Here is an 18,367-nt window from a genome sequence, read left to right on the forward strand (position 1 = left end):
CTGGACTGTGTAACTAAAAATTTCAGTGATTTCATTGACTTTGGACATGACTGAATCTAGGTCTTCCGAGGAAGCAATCAGTCCCTGGACCTCTGCTTCCCTTTGCTTTGGCTTCAGAAAGTTCACCTCACCCACAAGCCCCTGGCAGCTCCAGGCTTACAGCTTACTAACAACCTCAACAGTAAGAATTCCAGCAGTCCTGAAGTGACTCCATTGGTTTGATCTGAAGCCAGAGGCCTCGGGTGTTCCAATTGGTCAGGTTTAGATCTTGTACCCACCCCTTTAAAGACTGAAAGTCAGCCCATGAACTAAGTGGCTGTTTCCAGGAGGGAGAAGAAAGACATAAACAACAGCTGTTCCCCAGTCCTTTCATTCTTGTTTCACATTCTTCTTAAGGCCAGTTATTCAGATCCTCCTCCCAGCAAGGCATTAGGTTATCAGACAGCTAAAAAGCAGGGTGGTCAGAGGGGCCCACTGATCAGGCTGGAGGAAGCAGTCACACTCCTCGAGTCAAGACTGGATGGTAGGGTCTGGAGGCTGGGATTTTTGGAAAATCAGAGAAAGGGAATCAGACCAGGGGACAGTTGGCTGCTCCTCAGCTTCCTGGACAGGGGTTAAGAGTGGGGACCAGTTTTGACAAGGTGATTCAAACACTCCTTTATTGAGTCTTTAAATCCCTGTAAACACCTTAAATTGAGAATGTGAGACTGAGAAGTAGAATCCCAACAGGTTGTGTCCGTGGGGGCTGCGGGTCCTCTGAAGAAAGCTGCTTCTGCTCCGTAGGCAGAGCTGGGGGCTGTGGTGAGAGGAATGCTGTATATGCTTTCTACCAGAGGAAAGTCCCTCCTGGGGTTGGGGGAGCTCAGTTGCTCTCGCCATCACTGCTGATGATGCCCCGCAGATGTGACCAGTCTGGGGGCGGGGGGTGGGGCCGCTCTTCGTCTGAGTCCAGGATCCTGCGGTATAGCTCCCCTGGTGGGGCTGTTTCTCCTGAAGGGTTCCAGGCTGTGCGTCTGCGTGGCCGGCCTACAGGGCAGGAGAAAGCAGCAGAGAAGTTGCTGGACAAAGTCTGCGTCCCACCTGATCCTGGGGAGTAGAAGGAAGCCCCTCACCTGAACTGATGATGTTGGTAATGTCCAAAGAAGCCACCTCGGCTGCCTCTTCGCGCTGCTCTTTCAGGGCCCGACACTTCTCTAAGGAAGGGTTACCTGGAGCAGAAGCAGCTCATGATCCTCCCTCCCCGGCAGCCAAGTCCCCTCTCTGCAGCCCCCAGGGCACAGCCAGCCTCACCCTTCATGCCCAGGGCTTCCAGCTCTGCCCGGAGAACACTCAGGCGTTCCTTGCGTGAGCGGCAGGAACCCAGCAGCTTCTTGTAGTTTCGATGGGCGCCACAGGCCCGGATGTAGCGCTTGAGCCTCCTCACAGCGGGGTGGTCCTCACCAGAGCGACCAGAGCCAGCCTGGCAATGGAAGACAGCAGCTGAAGGCCAAGCCTTCTGGGCTGGAGTCAGGGTCTGCCTCTTCCCTGAGGGTGGCCTCCCACCCATCTTCAACCCTTACCTTCCTGCCTTTATGTTCTGGACTGCCATCTATGGAAGATGAGGAGGGACTTCGTGTCCTGCCTTTCTTGGAGCTCTTCTTGGAAGAGCGGTTCTTCCTCTCCTTCTTGGGGCTCCCCTCTGCCTCGCTATCACTCACTTCCTTCTCCGAGTCACTTGCCTCACCACTGATACTGCCCTCTTTGGCTGTCTTGCCAGCAGTTGGCTTCACTTTCCTCGGGCTGTCTTCTCCATCCTCCTCGCTGCTTCCACTCTGCCTTTTCCCATCCTTCCCCTGGGTCCTGTCTTTGCGCTTCCTCTGTACTAGGGGCACTTCATCTTCCTCACTGCTATCGCCACTGCTTGCTGCGGCTTCTTCCTTCTGTTCCTCTCTGTCCCCCCGCTCTCCCAGCAGTCGTGCTGCCCTGCTTTTCTGATTACAGCTCCTCTCCTCCCGAACTGACCTTTTCCCTCCACTGCTCTGGTCTGTGGGTTTCCAATCCTCTTCTTCCTCTCTGTTCTCTTTATTCTTGGTTACTGTCTCCTCCTCCTCCTCACTCTCCTTTGCACTTCCCTGGTGGCTCTTAGCGCCTTTCTTTCCCCGCCCCTGGGCAGGGTCCTCCTCACTGTCCTCACTCTCCTCCTTAGCCTGCTTCCTACTGCCTGAGGCCTTGCCTGGTGCCTGCTTGGTCTTTGTCCCAGGCTTCTTCCTAGTCCTGCCCTTGGACTCCTTTCCCTCCTCCTCCTCCTCCTCACTGCTTTCTTCTTTCCAGACCTTTCTCTTTCTGGCAGAGCCCTCTTCCTCCTCCTCACTGCTCTCCTTCACCACCTCCTTCTCTAATCTGATCTTTGCATTCAGGTCCCTCTGCTGTTCATCATCACTGCTCTCAGTTGCTTTCTTTGAGGCTTGATTTGGACTCTCATCCTCGGTTGGAGTGACATCTGCTGCCATCCCATTCTTTGCTGAGGGGTTGAGGCGGTCTGGACTGGAGGCTGCAGAGCTGGGCTCTGAAAAGTGGAGAAAAGAGAAGGTTGGGACGGGTTCTTTCTGTCCCTTCCCCCTCCACTTGGGACAGGTTGCCTCGAATCCTGCTTTGATGGATGGAAGGAAGGGCAGTAGGAAAAAGCTCTCGGTTTACCGTGTTTCTGGTTCTTGACTCCTGGGCCACGCGCCCTTATCTAAGTTCTTGGGACGTAAAAAAGATAGCACCAAGTCGTGTCCGACTCTTGGGACATATGGACTGTAGCCTGCTAGGCTCCTCTGTTCATGGGATTTTCCAAGCAAGAATACTGGAGAGGGTTGCCATTTCCTTCTCCAAGGGTTCTTCCCGACCCAGGAATTGAACCCAGGTCTCCAGCACTGCAGGCAGATTCTTTACTGACTGAGCTACGCGGGAAACGTAACATGTCCAATAAATACTTTTTGAATGAACCAACTATTCAGAAGGCACTAACCTGACTCTGAATTGAAACGGAACCTTTTTCTCTCTGGGTCACGGCAAGGGGCAGGAGACCTTTTCGCCTTTTTGCCAACGTGGAGCCTCTCTTCCTTCGCACTCGCTTCATCCACCTGTGTGTGGTCAAGAGAGCCAAACGTACGCCAAGGAAGGTTCTGCCGCACCCCTCTTAGGCCCCTCCTCCTTGGCCACTACCCCCGCCCGCGGCGGCCCAGGGTCACGCCCACACCTGCATCTTCAGCAGCTCCTCCTCCACCAGCCGCTTCAGTGCCTGCTTCTCCTCAGGTTCCAGGTGGTCGCGGCCCGCGTGAGCCAAGAATCGCCGCCGCACGATGGAGTGCGTAAGCGTGCTGCGGAAACACGTGTCAAGACGGAGTCCTTGTCCCGCCCCTGCCCTTTCCAACCCCAACTCCAACCTCCGGTGCACCTGAGGTCCGGGTGGCCTTGGAAGAAGCTACGGGTGAACTCCTGCATCTCATTCTCCCGCGCCATTTTGCTCCACCTGATATTGGCGGCTCCCGCCTTTTTTCTTCCCGGCCTCCGTCCAAGCGTTTGACAGGAGGTTGCGCACGCGCAGTGCCGTGACGCCGTGAGGCAGGACACCGTTGCGGGCCGGTAGCGCGCCGCTTGGGCTGAATTTGCCAGACAAAACTTGTTTTTGCCGGGCAGTTGGAGGGTCTCGTGGCCCCTTCCTTTTCTTAGAAGGAATCGCTTTTTAAAGTTCTCGTTAGAAACCTATTCGGAGCCGGCTACACCTTTGAGTAACGTAATCAAACCGCGACGCTCCCTCCGTTCGTGGTCGCGGGCAACAACTAGGCCTCTGTGACTTTGAAAGACAGACGAAAAAGGGCGTCCTCGCCTGAAGACTAGGAATCTCAGGGGGGAATGTCTTCTTGTGACTTCAAATCGCTAAGCACATTTCGAATCAGTTAAGGGCGCCCTCCAGCGTCCTCCATCTTTGTGACATCACGCTTCGATTCGGCGCCATCTTTCGCCTGGAAGCAACGTTCCTTTCTTGGTTTTGCTCCGGAGAGCAGGTCGTGTGGTTAAGATCCCTGAGCGCGGAGCACGCCGGGAGTTGTAGTGCCAGCGGACCCAGCCCTGCCGAGTCCCCGGAAGTTGAGGCGGGAGAGGCCAGGCTGAACCGGCTCGGCGTAGCGGGGCTCCGGACTACAGCTGAGGCGCTTCTCCCGGAGCCGGTCATGAACGGACCGGCAGACGGTGAAGTGGACTACAAGAAGAAATACCGGAATCTGAAGCGAAAACTCAAATTCCTTATCTACGTGAGTGCCGGGGTGGGAAGGTGGTGGGGGGTTGAGGCCTGGCGCCGGTAGGTCTTCAGTTTACCTGTGTGTAAAGGGAGCAGGGTGAGTTGTGGTCGGCTTCCAGGCCCAATTTACTACTGTGGTTGGCTCAGCGAGCATCTTGCCCGTGGTACAGGAACACGAGTGCTTCCAGGAGGAACTGAGGAAGGCGCAGAGGAAATTGCTGAAAGTGTCCCGGGACAAGAGGTGAGACACGTTGAGGGAAGGAGGGAAGCCAGAGGGTGATGTGGCTCCTGTGGCTCTGCGTTCGGACCCCATCCTGGAGTGGGCCACAAATGCATGAGGCCGGCTAGATGAGGCGAGGGCCCGGAGGACACTGCAGAGATGGGAATAACCACTCTTGTTCTCCTGGTCTCTTCCCTCAGTTTCCTCCTAGACCGACTTCTGCAGTACGAGAACGTGGATGAAGACTCTTCTGGTGAGCAAGGTCATGAAAAATTGGTGGAGGACATGCTCCTGGCACTCCAGCAAGTTTCCTGGGCCCTCCCTTTAGGCCTTGGAGGCCAGGGCAGCCTAGTTGCTGGTCCTCTTCCTCTGCTCTTCTTTCACTGAAGTATTACTGAGTATCTACTGTGTTTCAGACACTGAGCTTTGCACACGGGATGCAGTGGTAACCAAGAGAGACGAAACTTCTTGGAGTTTGTATTCTAGTTGCCAGGAATAAATAAGCAAAGAAATATATTAGAATTTTAGATTGGAAGGGAATAAAATCAGGGTTAAGTGGTAGTCATTGGAATAGAGCGGGGGTTGATAAGCTTTTTCTGTGAAGGAACAAGTAATAAGTATTTTAGGCTTTGCAGAACATACCATTTTTATTGCACCTACTCAGCTTTGCGGTGGTAGTTCCGAAACAGCTATAGGTGTTGTATAAATAAGTGAACACGGCTATGTTTCAATAAAACTTTATAAGCACTGAAATTTGAATTTCATAAAATTTTCACATCATGAGATATTTTTCTTTGGATTTGTCTTTTTCCCTAACCAACAAGTTAAAAATATAAAAGCCATGCTTAGTTTATAGAGCATACAAAAGCAGATGGCAGGAAACATTTCAAGAGAGAGTCTTTTCAGGAAGTAATGTTTGTGCTGGGACCTAGATAGGAAGAAACCTATCTTGTGAAGATGAGTGAGAGATTTCCTAGCAGAGGGAGTCACAAATGCAAATTCTCTGAGGTAAGACTGTACCAGATTGTTTGAAGAGCTGAAGCCTAAAAAGCAGTATTCTCAAACTTTTTGAGCACTCTTGACAATTAGTAATGTATTTTACATCATGATGGACCCTCACATACTTCCTTATGAGACAATTGAATAAAACAACAGTAAGATGCCCATATACAGTTCTGATACTTTTTAGACTGATTTTTTTTTTTTCCTCAAAAGTGTTAAGTTTGTGATCCACTATTAGGTATGATACCCACCGTTTGAAAAAGCCCTAAGGTTGGCCTTTGTGGCCCTGTTTTTTGTCATTAGCCAAGTCACGTGCAGTCACGTTTCCATGGTGTCTAGAGCAGGGATCCGCAAACAGCCAGCCAGGTTGCTTGTTTTTGTAAATAATACCTTGCTCAAACATGCAGCACCCATTCATTTACATATTTTAGGAGAACAGTAGATGAGGTCAGAGAAGTAGAATCGGGCCAGCCCATGTACCTCGTGGCAAAACATTCCGCTTTTATTCTAGTTTCTCATTGCCTTCCTGTTCCTTCCTGGAGGTCTTTCAGTTAACATCCTGTTGAGGGAGACTTCTCAGTTAACATCCTGTCGAGGGAGACTTCAGGATAGGCAGCATGAGGGAACCCAGCATGTTCATGGTCAGAGTGGGATATATCTGAGAAGCAAGAGCCAGAGATATAAGCCACCTTTATACCTCAGAGAAGCCCACAGTGTGGTGAGGGAGACACCCACACATGACACTGCCTGGCACAGCAAGGAGGGCCCTGACTATTGAGAATAGAGAGTTACGGAAGAATCAGCCATCAGCTGGGCCTGAGGGATTCTGGGAGACTTCTCAGAGAGGTGGCATTTAATCTGCTGCTTAAAGGATATCTGAGCAGAGCAAGTGGGAATAGTATATTTCACCTGTAAGTAGTTACTTGTTAAGTGAATCATGGGTCGTCTTGATAGAGACCCAACCTGGGGAATGACTTTCAGCTTTGAGAAAACAGGTTGGTGTGATGTGAATACAGTGTGGTTGGGAGACCAGAAAGGTAAGTTGAGGCCATAATACGAAGCATTTCAAATGCTGGCAGAGCTCAGTAAGGATGTGATCAATTTTACATTTTGGGTCATGCTGGGGTTGGGGAGGACAGACTGGCAGGAGTGGTGAGAGTCCTGAGCAGGTGGCTTTGACATGGTGGTGGCCTGGCCTGGTGTCAGTTGGAATGGGGAGCAGTAGGTGAAGGTAATATTTAAGGTGCACGTTACCAGGAGCCTGGATGTGGGGAGTGGAGTAGAGGTAAGTGCTAGACAGCTCAGAAGCAAATAAGAGCATAAAATGGTCAGGAGCCGGAGACCTGGGTACAAGCTCCAGCCCCACACCTTCATTTCCAAGCCTCAGGGACTGCATCTGGAAAGCAGAAGTGACACTCTCCTCTTCCTCCTGGAATACTTCTGAAGACAATGAGAGGCAGCAGATGTCAAGCACCTGTTCAGAACCTGGCACATAGGAAATACTTGACAATGGGTTAGCATGGAGGTGCCCAGCCAGGAATTAGGGTGTAAAGGGCATTTTAAGAAGCTGGGGAAGCTGCGGGCCTCTCCACAATAACACCTGTGTGCCCTTCAGGTTCCCAGAGCCCTTCTGTAGAGTTGAGATTACACCTCTCTGGGGTAGATAGGGAACCCCCCCCAACTTCCCTACTGACCAGCCCTTCCCCTCGACAGACTCTGACGCCACTGCATCTTCAGACAACAGTGAGACAGAGGGGACACCCAAGTTGTCAGACACACCTGCCCCTAAGAGGTGAGACAAGTCATCACTCTTTAGGAGGTGGGAAGTGGGGAGGCTACAGGCCACCTCTCTGCCTCTGACCCGCTCTCCTGTCCTTTCTCCAGGAAAAGAAGCCCTCCGCTGGGAGGTGCTCCCTCCCCCTCCAGCCTCTCCTTGCCTCCTTCAACAGGGTTTCCCCTTCAGGCCTCAAGGGCCCCCTCCCCATACCTGAGCTCGGTGAGTTGGGGTCAAGGGTGGGAGATGGTCCGATGCCTGGGAAAAGGTGGGCATCATTTGGGCAGAAGGGCTGGGCCTCAGGGTGAAGCCAGCCCAGCACCAAGGACATCTGTCTGGGGCTGGCCAGCAGGCGTCCCTCGGAGGGGTGTGAGTTGGGGCTGCCCGCTCCTCTCTGGTGTAGGAATGGGGGACAGGCGTGACTGAGGAGAGCAGACTCCAGGACACAGTCCTGCTGCTGTCCCCTCCTGTCTGTTCTCAGGAGCCATACTCATCACCATCTCTTGTTTTTCCATTCTTCCTCCTGTTTGCATTTCTTCCCTCCACCCCCACCCCATCCACTCCATTTCCCATCTCCATCCCCTCACTCCTGCCTGCAGCTGGCTTCCCCCACCTACCCCCCATTCCCTTCTGACTACCTGGCCCTGCAGCTGCCCGAGCCCAGCCCCCTGAGGCCCAAGCGGGAGAAACGGCCCCGCCTGCCCCGGAAACTCAAGGTACCCTGTTTGGGGGACGCTAGGGAGGGGCCAGAACGGCAGGACAGCCATCTGAGGGAGGCTCAAGATGGCTCTAGGCTGGGGGCCTGGCCTAGAACTATGAAGGACTCATGTGGGACTGCTCCCAGGGGCCCAGCCCAGAGCTGGGTGCTGAGGGGTGGGTCCCAAAAGTCCTGGCTCCTGCAATACCAGTCCGGTCAAGCCCAGCCTCGGGGGATGCAGAGTAAAGACTGCTGGGGGCCAAGCTCCTTTTTACAGGTATTCTGTGATCCCAGGGTGCCACCGAGGAGGGATGGAGTTGTGGAATCTAGAATGAAGTCAAGGCTGCACCCCTTAAAAACCATGTGACCTTGACCCTCTAGGTCTCAGATTGTGTGTGTATGAAGGGAGTGATAGGCCACATGTAATCAGCAAGAATGTGGAGCGCCTCCTGTGTACCAAGCACTATTCTAGGTGCTGCAGATACAGTAGTGAACACAACAAAAATCCTTGCCTTCTCAGAGCCCACGTTCTTGAAGGGATAGGTGGAAAATAAGCAAGATAATTAGATAACAGTGTAGAAAAATGGATTCAGGTAAAGAATCCATCTTTCAGTTGGGTGGTCAGAAATTTAAAAGGGAATGAGCAGCAGCCCTTTGGCTGTCTGGGAGGTGTTTCATTTAGGAAGCAAGCCAGTGTGGTTAGAGGAAAGTGAGAAAGAGTGACCAGAGTGCAAGTCAGAGCAGTATCTGAGGGGCAAGGACGTGACTCCAGGCGGTTTGGCCTGAGCAGCTGAAGAAGTGGAGTGGCCCTGCTGAGTCAGGGAGGATTGTGGGAGGAGCAGGTTTGGGAGGGAAGGTGAGTTTGGCTTTGGACATGTTGAGATGCTGTCTGGAAATGCGGACGGGACAACTGGGTAGTGTGAGCCTGGGCCACATGGGGTGCATATTTGGAAGTCATGGGCAGGGAGGTAGATGGAGAGAAGAGGCTGGCACCCTGAGTGCCAGGAGAGATGAGGACATGGAAGGCACAGGGCCCTTCCAGCTCTGAGCCAAAGTGATATAGGGACTGGTCTGATGGCTCTCCATTGGGTAGACTGTAGATTTGAGGCTCTGGAGCCAGAAGTGAAATGGGAGCCATGCCTGTGGTAGTTAGGAGTGTGGGTTCTGGAGTTTGAAGCCCAGCCCTGCCACTTACTTCTGTATGACCTTGGCCTTTGAGCCTGGAAAATGAGTGCCCAGCTTCTGTTTCACTCTCCTCAGCAGGGTTTTTGCTTCTGGCGTGTGGGGTGGGCTGGTGGAGAGGGCTCAAGCCGTTGAAACCTGGAGCAGAGGGTGGAGGCGTGGTGTGGGCTTGGCAGTTCGAGGCTCTGAGGTTCTGGGTCCTGAAGCAGAGGTGTGTCAGGAAGCTACGTTCTAGACATGCAGGGCAGAGGGGCCCAGATGGATCACTGCATGGGGGAGAGGGTATATCAGGGAAGGCCTCAAAGAACAGGTAACATCTGAGTCCAGGGTGAACGAGATTTGGGTATTCAGGCTGAGGCAATGGTGAAAAGGAGGCAGGGGCCTGGTGAAAGTGTTGTTTGGGCTGAAGCTTGAGTGGTGAGAGGGAAGAACATCAGAAAGAAGATGGGGGCGTGGGTCGTAGACAGCTGGATGTTCTGCAAGGAGAGTGAAGTTTCTGGATGTGTGGTGTGAGGAGACAGGAGGGGCAGATCTGAGGAGGAGAGGGAATGCTGTGAAGACTGAAGCAGGTCAGTCAGGAGCCTGGGCCTCATCCACGCATGCGCTGTGTGACTTTGGTGGATTGTTTGACTCTGGGAACCTCTGCTTGCTTCTCTGTTCGGTGGGGTCCCTGTGAGGATAAAATGAGTCAACAGAGAGAAGACACTTAGCCCAGTGCCTGGCCCCTGGCAGGCCACAGATAAACATTTGGTGCTGTGGGTCACGCTGAGGAGGCCATGGGGTGAATCCAAGCAGAGGGGACTTAGGTAGGAACTCGAGAGGCTGTGGCCAGAGGAGGGGCCAGCCATGCCGCTGGCTTTCTCAGTCCCGTGTGTGCACATGGGTGCCTGATACTGCGTGCGAGGGCACTGGTCCTGGCAGACTCCTGTCCCCTGAGGTACAGATCCCCTCTGGCCTTCCATGCCACCCCAGGAACAGCAGTGAGTGGGAGGGATGCCTTGAGAAGCAGAGAGTAGGCCCCTGGGGCCCGAATGAGTTAAAGCAATCAGAAGTGCCACCGTGAAGACCACTGCCCCGCCCCCACCCTGGGGCCAGACTGGACACTGCCCGGTGGGAACCTGGGAGGCCTGTGCCTTCAGACCTCCACTCCAAGCCTCCGTTTCCTCTGGCTGATGACCTCTCCTCCATTCCAGGGTGGTCTGAATGGCCAGAGGTCATTAGTGGAAGTCACCTCACACATAGTAGGTGTTCAGTTTGTGCCCATGGGCAAAGCATGAAAGCATGAGGCCCCCAGAGCTCTGGGGAGGATTCAGAAGGACCTGGGGCAGGGGGGCAGCTGGAGGGTTGAGCTGGACAGAGGCCGCTTCCCAGCCTCAGCACAAAGCCGGACTTCTGACCCATAGAAAAAGGCACTCCAGGTGGAGGGACCAGCCTGTTCTCAGGTGCTGCCTGTCCCCCGAGGCCCTCAAGTAGAGGAGTGACACACTCAGGTCTGTGTTTTAGAGAGCTCACTCTGGCTGCAGTGCGGAGGACGAGCTGGATCTGGGAGAGGCTGAAGGCAGGGATTCCAGTTAGGAGGCTGGTCCCATAGCCCAGGTGAGCTGAGAGGAGGGCCTGGCCCAGGCCAGTGGCTGCGGGGATCCCAAAGAGGGGCCCGTCCCAGACATAAGAGGTAGAAGCCTCAAATGGCGGGGGGGTGAAGACCTTGGACACCCTGCACCGCACCAGTGAGCCCCTCAAGAGGAGCGGGGAGAGGAGGCCAGCAATAACTCAGGTGCCCAGAGGCGGGCAGACAGGCTCCTGTCTGGCTCTTACTGCTACTACAGGGGCAGCCACGGTGCCTTACTGGCCAGGGCCAGGCCCAGCCTTTCCTTCCTGGTTTCCTGTGAGACCCCCTCCACCACCACCCTCATCACCACCTCCATCACCACCCCTCACCCCCAGGCACTTGCTGATTTGAGGCTCTGAAGGGGCTGAGGTGGGGCAGGTTCCCTGACTCCAGCCTTGGCTGACCTGGTGTGTCCACTGCCCCTTGAATGAGCCTTTGCCCCCTTCCCTGGCCCTTAGAACTGTCTTAAGGGGCAGTGCCAGCCCCCCGGAACTCCCAGTGCCTCCCTGATAAGCCCTCCCTGTGTTTCTCCCCCTGCTGCAGATGGCGGTGGGACCCCCCGACTGCCCTGTGGGAGGGCCGCTGACCTTCCCAGGCCGGGGCTCTGGGGCTGGGGTGGGGGCAGCCTTGGCCCCCCTACCCCCACCCAAGATGCCCCCCCCTACGATCCTGAGTGCCGTCCCTCGGCAGATGTTCAGCGACGCGGGTAGCGGGGATGACGCCCTGGACGGGGACGATGACCTGGTGATCGACATCCCGGAGTGAGCCCCTCTGCCCAACCCCCTGCCCAGCCCCCTTGGAGCCAGCACACACGAGCCCCCAGCTTCCGCAGAGAAGTTTATTGATGCCCAGTTGCCATGCTGCGGCCACGGACACAATCAGAAAAGGCGTAAACATGCACGAATGTCCCCCAGAAGGTGGGCCCTCTCCAGGGAGGGCAGGGGTCCTGCCCTCACATCCCAGCCCGATCCAGAGGACAGTTATTTAAAGGAGTGGCCAGGGCCGTCTGTCACCTCTCAGAGAGGCAGAGACCCTGCGGTGGCCCCCCGCTTAAAAGGGCAGCTGTACAGGGCTAGGTATTGTGTGTGTGTGTGTGTGTGTGTGTGTATATGTGTATGTGTGTGGTTTTTTAAATGAAGATTGTGTATTAAAGAAGTGGCTCTTTGTTTTTTGTCCTTTTCTTTTTTTGGAAACGTTCTCCTCCAAACCCCACCTAATCCGACCTCCTCCTGTAGGGGAGGGGAACGGGCAGCCTGGAGAGGCAGGAGAGAGAAGCAGCAGCCGGGCCCGGGGCTCTGTTGGACCCTCCCACAGGTGTGCTCAGGATGGGTGGTTTGCATATTTGCAGGTTGTAGCGAGTCAGGCAGAAGGAAGTTTGCATATGTGAATATAGATCTCCACAGTCCCTCACAAGAAGACAGACCCACGGTCACGGAGACTCTCACGAAATAAGACAGGTAGTGCGGGGTGGGGCATCCACCCCGTGTAAACGTGCAATACACTCGTGCGAAGGTTGGGTACTGGACCTGGCCCCAAGGGGGCCGCTCAGGCTGAGGGCAGAGCCCCAGCCGCGGGGGGCAGCTGGCTGGTCAGAGTGTGCCAGCGCTCCAGGGCCGCGTCCGGCTGCTGCAGACAGTCGCTCCAGTGCTTCCGGGCCTCTCCCCGGGCGCCTGGCCCCAGGGACACGCCACCTGGGGAGCAGCAGAGGCAGGCAAGATCAGGGCCTGGCTGGCTGCTAGGCTGCCCTCCATCGGGCACCACCCGGCAGGCTCCTTCCTTACCGATGAAGTCGTTGGATTTGCCGATGTCATAGTCCCAGACTGTGACTTCCAGAGTCTTGGTGGCCAGAGTGGAGAGCTCCATATCATAGAAGAACTCCTGAGACAGGGCAGGTCACACCTTCCATGAGGCGCTGTCCCCAGCCCCAGCTCCCCCCTCAATTTCTGGTCTCGGTCCCATTCACCTCATTAAATTCCGGGTTGAGAGTCTTCTTCTTTACGCGTGTTTTATGCTTGGATTTCTTATCCACATCTGGCCTCAGGTACCTGCCAAGGAGCGGGGGGAATGGGAGTGGGGGGGGTGGGGGGCAGGTAGGTCAGGGACAGGCCAGACCCCAGAGGAGGATGGGGCTGGGGGCAGGTCCCTGGGGAGGGGAGGACAGGCCTCAGGACAGGGCAGGAGCTCACGTCTTGACATAGGGGTCGGAGTAGCCGTTGACGTCCATGGCAGCCAGGTGGGCGCAGCGCAAGATGCCCACCAGCAGCCCACGGCGCCGAGAGCTGTAGCTGAGGCTCAGCAGGATGCGCCCACGCTCTTCCAGCAGCCCCGGCCCCTGCTCCGCCTGCTCCAGCTGTGGGCAGACACGGGGGTCAGCGGCACCCCCATCACCTCCCAGAAGTCCCCCGCGGGTGGCTCACCTCCTTCAGGTAACAGGAGATGCCCCTCAGTGCCGCAGACATGGAAGAGGGTGAAGCCAGCTGAGGGGGCGGAGAGAAAGTTCTGGAAACCTGGTCTCCCCTGAGCCCCCTTGCCGTGGTACCCCACCGCCCCACACAGACCGGAACCTGGCGCTCAAGGCAGATGTTAAAATGCTTCTTCTGTGAAGGCTTGAGGCGGCGGAGGGGTACTCGGATCTCCCCGATGAACTCGTTGTGGCTCAGCTTGTCTTCATCACAGACAGAGATCCTGGTGGGGAACTGCAGGGTCAAGGCCCCCTGGGGTACCTGAGCCCCACTCCGAGGTGGGAAAGGTCCCCAACTGAATTCTGAGCACCCGAGACTGGTCCCAGGTCTGCCCTCAATACTGTTGTTCAGTTGTGTCCTACTCTGCGACCCCATGGACTGTAGCCCTCCAGGTTCCTCTGTCCATAGGATTTCCCAGGCAAGAATACTGGAGTGGGTTGCCATTTCCTCCTCTGGGGGATCTTGCCAACCCAAGGGTTGAACCTGGGTCTCCTGCATTGCAGGCAGATCCTTTATTGTCTGAGTCACCAAACCCCTCACTTGTAAAACAGCTGTCTCCAGCACCAGCCCTGGAGCTTGAGGAGAGTGCTTTGATTTGCCTATGCCTCAGCCCCTTGCTTTCCAGCTGCTCAGGCTGCCCCTGTCCATCAGGACCTGCTCAGCTTGCTGAGGAAACCCTCACAAATCTTGGGAACATTGCCCCCTCCGCCCTACACACACATAACTGCCTCCATTCAGGGCCTGGGGACAGGATCCAACTGAACGTGCACACGGTGTGCACTGGTGAATATGGGTCACGAGACCAGGACGTCAGAGCCAGAAGGGCCTGGAGGAGCCTTGCACAGTCGGACCAGGAGCCCACCCCTCCCCCGCAGGGCCCTTGTCCTTTACTCTGTGGAGCAGGAGCCAGCCTAAAGATACTCATGAGCCCAGGAATTAAAAGATACTGCTTTGGGACTTCTCTGGTGGTCCGGTGGCTAAGACTCCATGCTCCCAACGCAGGGGGCCTGGGTTCCGTCCCTGGTCAGGGAACTGGATCCCACATGCTGCAACTAAGTTCCCCTGAGACCTGACAGAACCAAATAACTTAACAAAAATATACTGCTTTTACTTCCATCCATCCCCCTCTGCAGCCCCCTGCCCTGTCTTCAGCTGTGATGCTTTTGAGCAGCTCTATCCTGTAGGAATGTTCAGTTCCCAGCTCTGCCACATAGCCACAGCATGACCTTGAGCACTTAACCTCCCTGAACCTCATTCCCATTCCTGTCCCTTGAGACCTCACTCCTTAGAGACGAGGGAGACACTGGCAACAACGGGCTGCATAGGTCTGACTTGAGTCAGGACACTGAGAAGGCATCCCAGTGCCCAGGGAAAGACTGCAAGAGGAGGCAGAGCCTTGGATGATGAGTGGGGTTCAGGCCGGCAGAGAGAGGAGGCAGGAAGAGGCACAGCAGACAAAGGTCAGGAGTGAAGAACCCTCACAAGAGGGCAGTCCACGGAGGAGCAGTAGGAGATATTTGGGGGAGGGGGGTGGCAGGAAAGTCAGGGAAACATTTTGGCCTGTTCCTGAAGGGGGTGGGGAATCACTGATGGTTCTGGAGCATCTGAGGGCTTAAGGGGAGGTGGGTCAACCAACCAAAGAAGGTTCCAATGACAGCTGTCCCCAAGGAGGTGCTGAGCTAGAATGCTCGGGACCGAGGAGGATGGACCCCTCACCTGAGCACCTTGTGCGTGATGTCATCAACCGTGATCCCGCTATACGTCAGGTCCTCGTTCCACACGGGATTCAGCGTGTTCCTCTGAGTCTTAGTTTTTAGTTTATTGGCCTTAGGTGAGGGGATGAAGGATTCACAGTACGTGTCCTCCAGACTCACAGAGGCTGGAGAAGGTTGGGAACCCACAAGCTGGGGGACTAGGGGAGGGGAGAGGCCAGCCAGTACCTTGCAGGCTCCAGGCAGCAGGTGCAGCTTGACATAGGGGTCAGCCAGGCCATTGAAATCCATGGGCTTGAGGCCCTGGGGAGGATGAGAGGGGAGACGGCTGTGAGCTCCAGGCCTGCCAACCCACCTACCCTCTCCCTCTCTGTCTCTCTACAGCGTGGACATTTAGGGGCTGGAGGGGAGGAGCAGGAATTAGGCCTGGGGAAGGGAAGGGAGTGGAGAAGGGAAAGGCTACTCCAGTACTCTGACCTGGAGAATTCCATAGACTTTAGAGTCCATGGGGTGCAAAGAGTCGGACACAAGGGAAGGGAGAATGGAAACCCGCCCCTCTCAGGATAGGAGGCCAGCAGGGGGAGGCAGGGAGCACCCACCTTAGCCCTGAGGATACTACAGTGCAGAGTGCAGGAAGCCTGGTCGTAGAGAAGGTCAAACTCCAGCGTGCCCAGGGCGGCTGGAGGAAGAGAGGGAAGAGCTCACCTGAGTGAGTGCGCAAAGACAAGGTGTGTGTGAGACAGGCGGGCAGCCCCGGTCTGTGCACCAGCTGTGAAGGTGTGTGCATGTCTGCGGCTGTCAGCCCGCGAGCCTGTGCGCGTCTGGGTCCCTGGCTGGGCTGCAACTGGGGCTGTGTGGGTGGTTGAGTGTCTCAGCAGAAATATTGAATATTGAGCCTCGCTGAAGCTGTAATCTCCACTCCGACTGCAGCTGTGGCAGCAGTGCCTGCCGCCTCCCCACCCCCAGCAGAGCCCAGGCCCTTCCCACCAGCCTGGAGGCCCCCAGGAGTGCCCTGGGCCCTTCAAGCCCCCAGACTCACTGGTATCATCCGAGTCGTAGCTGTCCACCTCGGCTCCCTCCTCGGGCGTGGTGGCCCCAAGGAGGGCCGCCGGGGGGGCCAGGGCCAGGGGGGCCAGATGAGCAGGGGCCTCTCCGAAGCCCCCGCCACCCCCTTCGAGGCCGGGTCCCCGGCGGGGGAAGTAGTCGGAGATCTGGCGGATGGGCCGGATGGGCCCCGGGCACACGTTGATGGCCATGTGCTCCTGGATGTTGATGGCCATGCGGTCGCCCCTGCGGCCCCTCATGAAGCACCCCTAGCTTGGGGAGGGAGAGAGCGTGAGCCCCGGGCTGGCTGAGTCCTCAAACCTCCCATCTGCTGGCTGAGGGCCAGGCAGCAACCACCGGGGTCTGAGGGCCCTCACTGGCCTCTCTTCCTGGGCACTGAGGGAGAGGGCAGCCTGTGCCAGCCGAGGGGCAGCAAGGAGGCCTGGGACCTCCAGACCCTGAGCTGTGCTCCCCCAGGGCCAGGCTGGCAGCCACTCCCTGAAGAGAGGTCCTGGCTCCAGCACAGCCTTGCCCACCTACCTCTAGACTGTCCCCTGTCCTTGTCCCAGCTCCTGCCCCTCATTCTGGGCTTCTGTCTGCTCTGGGCCCTGCCGACCCCTCAATCGGCCCCCGTAGGCCCCCTCCTCTCCCTCTCTGAGGCTCTGGCCATCCTTCTGCACCAGGCGCTGGTCTGGTCTGGGTGTCACCCGCCCCTTAGGTTCTCACTTCCCACAGTCCCTTCATTCAACCTCAGGGTCTGCCTGCTGGCTGGTCCCCCATCCCCTGCGGCCCAAGGTGGGGACCCCCACCTCAGATGCTTCCTCCTGAGATCGGATCTCCAGCGGAGCCAGGAATTGCAGCCTCCGGAGAGCCGAATACCCCCCGGAGGCACACACAGGCTGACACACACACGCTCACCCTCACCCTCTCGTCCCCGGCAGCCCAGCCCCCAGCACCTATCTGTGCGCCTCCAACAGGTGCCCAAGCACTGGGGGGCCAGCGGGTGCGGGCTGGGCGGTGGCGGCCGGCGATTCCCAGGGCGGCCGGCGAGAAGAGCGCCGAGTCCGGCAGTCTGAGCCGAGCGGGAGGGAGAGCCGGAGAAAGTGCGGGGAGGAGGGGGTGAGCGAGGTGGAAGCTAGGAGGCAGCCAGCGCGGGCGGCGGGGGGCGGGGAGGGGCGGCCGGAGGCTGGGGAGGGGGCGGGACTCTCCCGCCAGCGCCCGCCCGGGCACACTTAAGGAACGCACCCGGGTGCACACACACTCACGGGCAGGCTGGCACACGCATCTTGCACGGACACACCCGCGCACACGCCTGTGCCCACGTGCGCACGCTCACAGTCATGCACAAACCCAGACACGCGCTGGCACACTTACCCCGGAGAACTTCGCAGACACACGCTTGCAAACACACGGACAACCTGCGCCACCAGGAACCCTCAGCGAGAACAGCCCGGTGTTCCCCAACTCCTCCCTGGAGACCCGAGCCCAGGGCAGACCACCGGCCTAGTTGCCATGGCGACGCCGGATCATCCTACCAGTGCCCCCCCCCCGCACCACTCCAGTCCTCACGCCCCTCCCCTGCAGAGGAGGGGGGAGGGTGTCTAGCCTCCCCTATCAATATCCGTAGGGGCGGGGCCTGTGGGGCGGGGCTTAGAGAACCGCAATGACCCAGGAGCGGGCTGGGGAAGGGGATCTGATCCGCCTGCGGTCACTGGTTTGCGATCTCGCGTCCCGGCCGCCGGCTGAGAAACCTCACAGTTTGAGGCCCGAGGCTGTGGCTCACCTCACGCTTCTATCCTTTGGTCAGGCTTCTTTCCTTGGACCCAACCCAGCTCCCGAGGATCCATGTCCGCTTCTTAGGGCTGGCATCTCCTTTGGGAATCCACTTTCTCTCACCTTCCCACTTGCAGTCTGACCCTCAAGTGCAAAGGGGCACAGGGCTTCGTTCTAAATGCCCCAGATCCCTGCAGGCCTTCCTTCTCCTCTCCTTCTCTCACCTGAGCCCAGCACCTACCTGTCAGTCTAACTCCAGTCTTTGATCTTGGCTCTCTTCCGTCCCAAACTTGCCAGCCCCCAATGACAAAGTCCTCACAGTGACCTTCAAGGCCTGAGACTGTGACTTCTCCCATCTCATCCCCCTTACTCATCTTGCTGGCTTTCAGGAACATTACTTGCAGTTCCTAGAACATACTTGGGTCTCAGTCAGGCAGAACTTTGTTCACCCAAGTTCCTCAGCCTGGAAGATCTTTCCTTTTTTCAGAGGGCACCTTGGACCCCCTCTTCCTAAGACACATCCCCCACACCCCCAGCTCAGCCCCCAGCTCCCTGAGCTCTTACAGCCTCAGCTCCGGTGATGCTGGTATGTCATGCCTGTTTACATTTCTGTCTTCACCACCACTGA

The 18,367-nt window shown here is 56.7% G+C and overlaps 3 protein-coding genes across 5 annotated transcripts; 1 reads left to right on the top strand and 2 right to left on the bottom strand.

Moving 5' to 3' along the window:
- Positions 1-628: 628 nt before the first annotated feature.
- On the bottom strand, positions 629-3,555 carry HIRIP3 (HIRA interacting protein 3). The gene is made up of 7 exons (XM_070362324.1): positions 3,422-3,555; positions 3,224-3,344; positions 2,993-3,107; positions 1,560-2,545; positions 1,291-1,459; positions 1,113-1,208; positions 629-1,026 (listed from the first exon to the last, which is right to left on the bottom strand). Exons 1-7 carry the CDS (start codon positions 3,484-3,486, stop codon positions 863-865), a joined length of 1,716 nt encoding a protein of 571 aa, XP_070218425.1. The 5' UTR covers positions 3,487-3,555; the 3' UTR covers positions 629-862.
- Positions 3,416-11,900, top strand: INO80E (INO80 complex subunit E). 3 transcript variants are annotated; one of them, XM_014477852.2, is made up of 8 exons: positions 3,416-4,277; positions 4,435-4,505; positions 4,685-4,737; positions 7,200-7,278; positions 7,371-7,482; positions 7,860-7,976; positions 10,643-10,735; positions 11,292-11,398. In XM_014477852.2, exons 1-7 carry the CDS (start codon positions 4,197-4,199, stop codon positions 10,712-10,714), a joined length of 585 nt encoding a protein of 194 aa, XP_014333338.1. In that variant the 5' UTR covers positions 3,416-4,196; the 3' UTR covers positions 10,715-10,735; positions 11,292-11,398. The 3 variants fall into 3 exon arrangements, with proteins under 3 accessions (XP_014333338.1, XP_005894530.1, XP_005894529.1); XM_005894467.3 differs by lacking the exon at positions 10,643-10,735 and having other exon boundaries at positions 3,417-4,277; positions 11,292-11,900; XM_005894468.3 differs by lacking the exons at positions 7,860-7,976; positions 10,643-10,735 and having other exon boundaries at positions 11,292-11,900.
- A 153-nt stretch (positions 11,901-12,053) lies between these two features.
- On the bottom strand, positions 12,054-16,226 carry DOC2A (double C2 domain alpha). The gene is made up of 10 exons (XM_070362325.1): positions 15,962-16,226; positions 15,522-15,601; positions 15,151-15,225; positions 14,927-15,036; positions 13,307-13,433; positions 13,166-13,225; positions 12,935-13,098; positions 12,712-12,793; positions 12,530-12,626; positions 12,054-12,439 (listed from the first exon to the last, which is right to left on the bottom strand). Exons 1-10 carry the CDS (start codon positions 16,224-16,226, stop codon positions 12,294-12,296), a joined length of 1,206 nt encoding a protein of 401 aa, XP_070218426.1. The 3' UTR covers positions 12,054-12,293.
- Between the last annotated feature and the right edge of the window lie 2,141 nt (positions 16,227-18,367).

Source organism: Bos mutus, chromosome 25 (genome assembly GCF_027580195.1).
Source record: "Bos mutus isolate GX-2022 chromosome 25, NWIPB_WYAK_1.1, whole genome shotgun sequence".
NCBI lineage: Eukaryota > Metazoa > Chordata > Mammalia > Artiodactyla > Bovidae > Bos > Bos mutus.

What these genes read in the sequence shown, in the direction of transcription:
- HIRIP3 (XM_070362324.1), bottom strand. Translation starts at nt 3,486, where the DNA reads ATGGCGCGGGAGAATGAGATGCAGGAGTTCACCCGTAGCTTCTTCCAA. An exon ending in CAGAACATAAAGGCAGGAAG is followed by an intron (nt 1,460 to 1,559) that starts GTAAGGGTTGAA and finishes TTCCATTGCCAG; the next exon opens with GCTGGCTCTGGTCGCTCTGG. An exon ending in TACCAACATCATCAGTTCAG is followed by an intron (nt 1,027 to 1,112) that starts GTGAGGGGCTTC and finishes CCTGCCCTGTAG; the next exon opens with GCCGGCCACGCAGACGCACA.
- DOC2A (XM_070362325.1), bottom strand. Translation starts at nt 16,226, where the DNA reads ATGAGGGGCCGCAGGGGCGACCGCATGGCCATCAACATCCAGGAGCAC. An exon ending in TCCGACCCCTATGTCAAGAC is followed by an intron (nt 12,794 to 12,934) that starts GTGAGCTCCTGC and finishes GCTCCTTGGCAG; the next exon opens with GTACCTGAGGCCAGATGTGG. An exon ending in CAAATCCAACGACTTCATCG is followed by an intron (nt 12,440 to 12,529) that starts GTAAGGAAGGAG and finishes GCTGCTCCCCAG; the next exon opens with GTGGCGTGTCCCTGGGGCCA.
- INO80E (XM_005894467.3), top strand. Translation starts at nt 4,197, where the DNA reads ATGAACGGACCGGCAGACGGTGAAGTGGACTACAAGAAGAAATACCGG. An exon ending in GACACACCTGCCCCTAAGAG is followed by an intron (nt 7,279 to 7,370) that starts GTGAGACAAGTC and finishes TCCTTTCTCCAG; the next exon opens with GAAAAGAAGCCCTCCGCTGG. An exon ending in CCTCCCCATACCTGAGCTCG is followed by an intron (nt 7,483 to 7,859) that starts GTGAGTTGGGGT and finishes TCCTGCCTGCAG; the next exon opens with CTGGCTTCCCCCACCTACCC.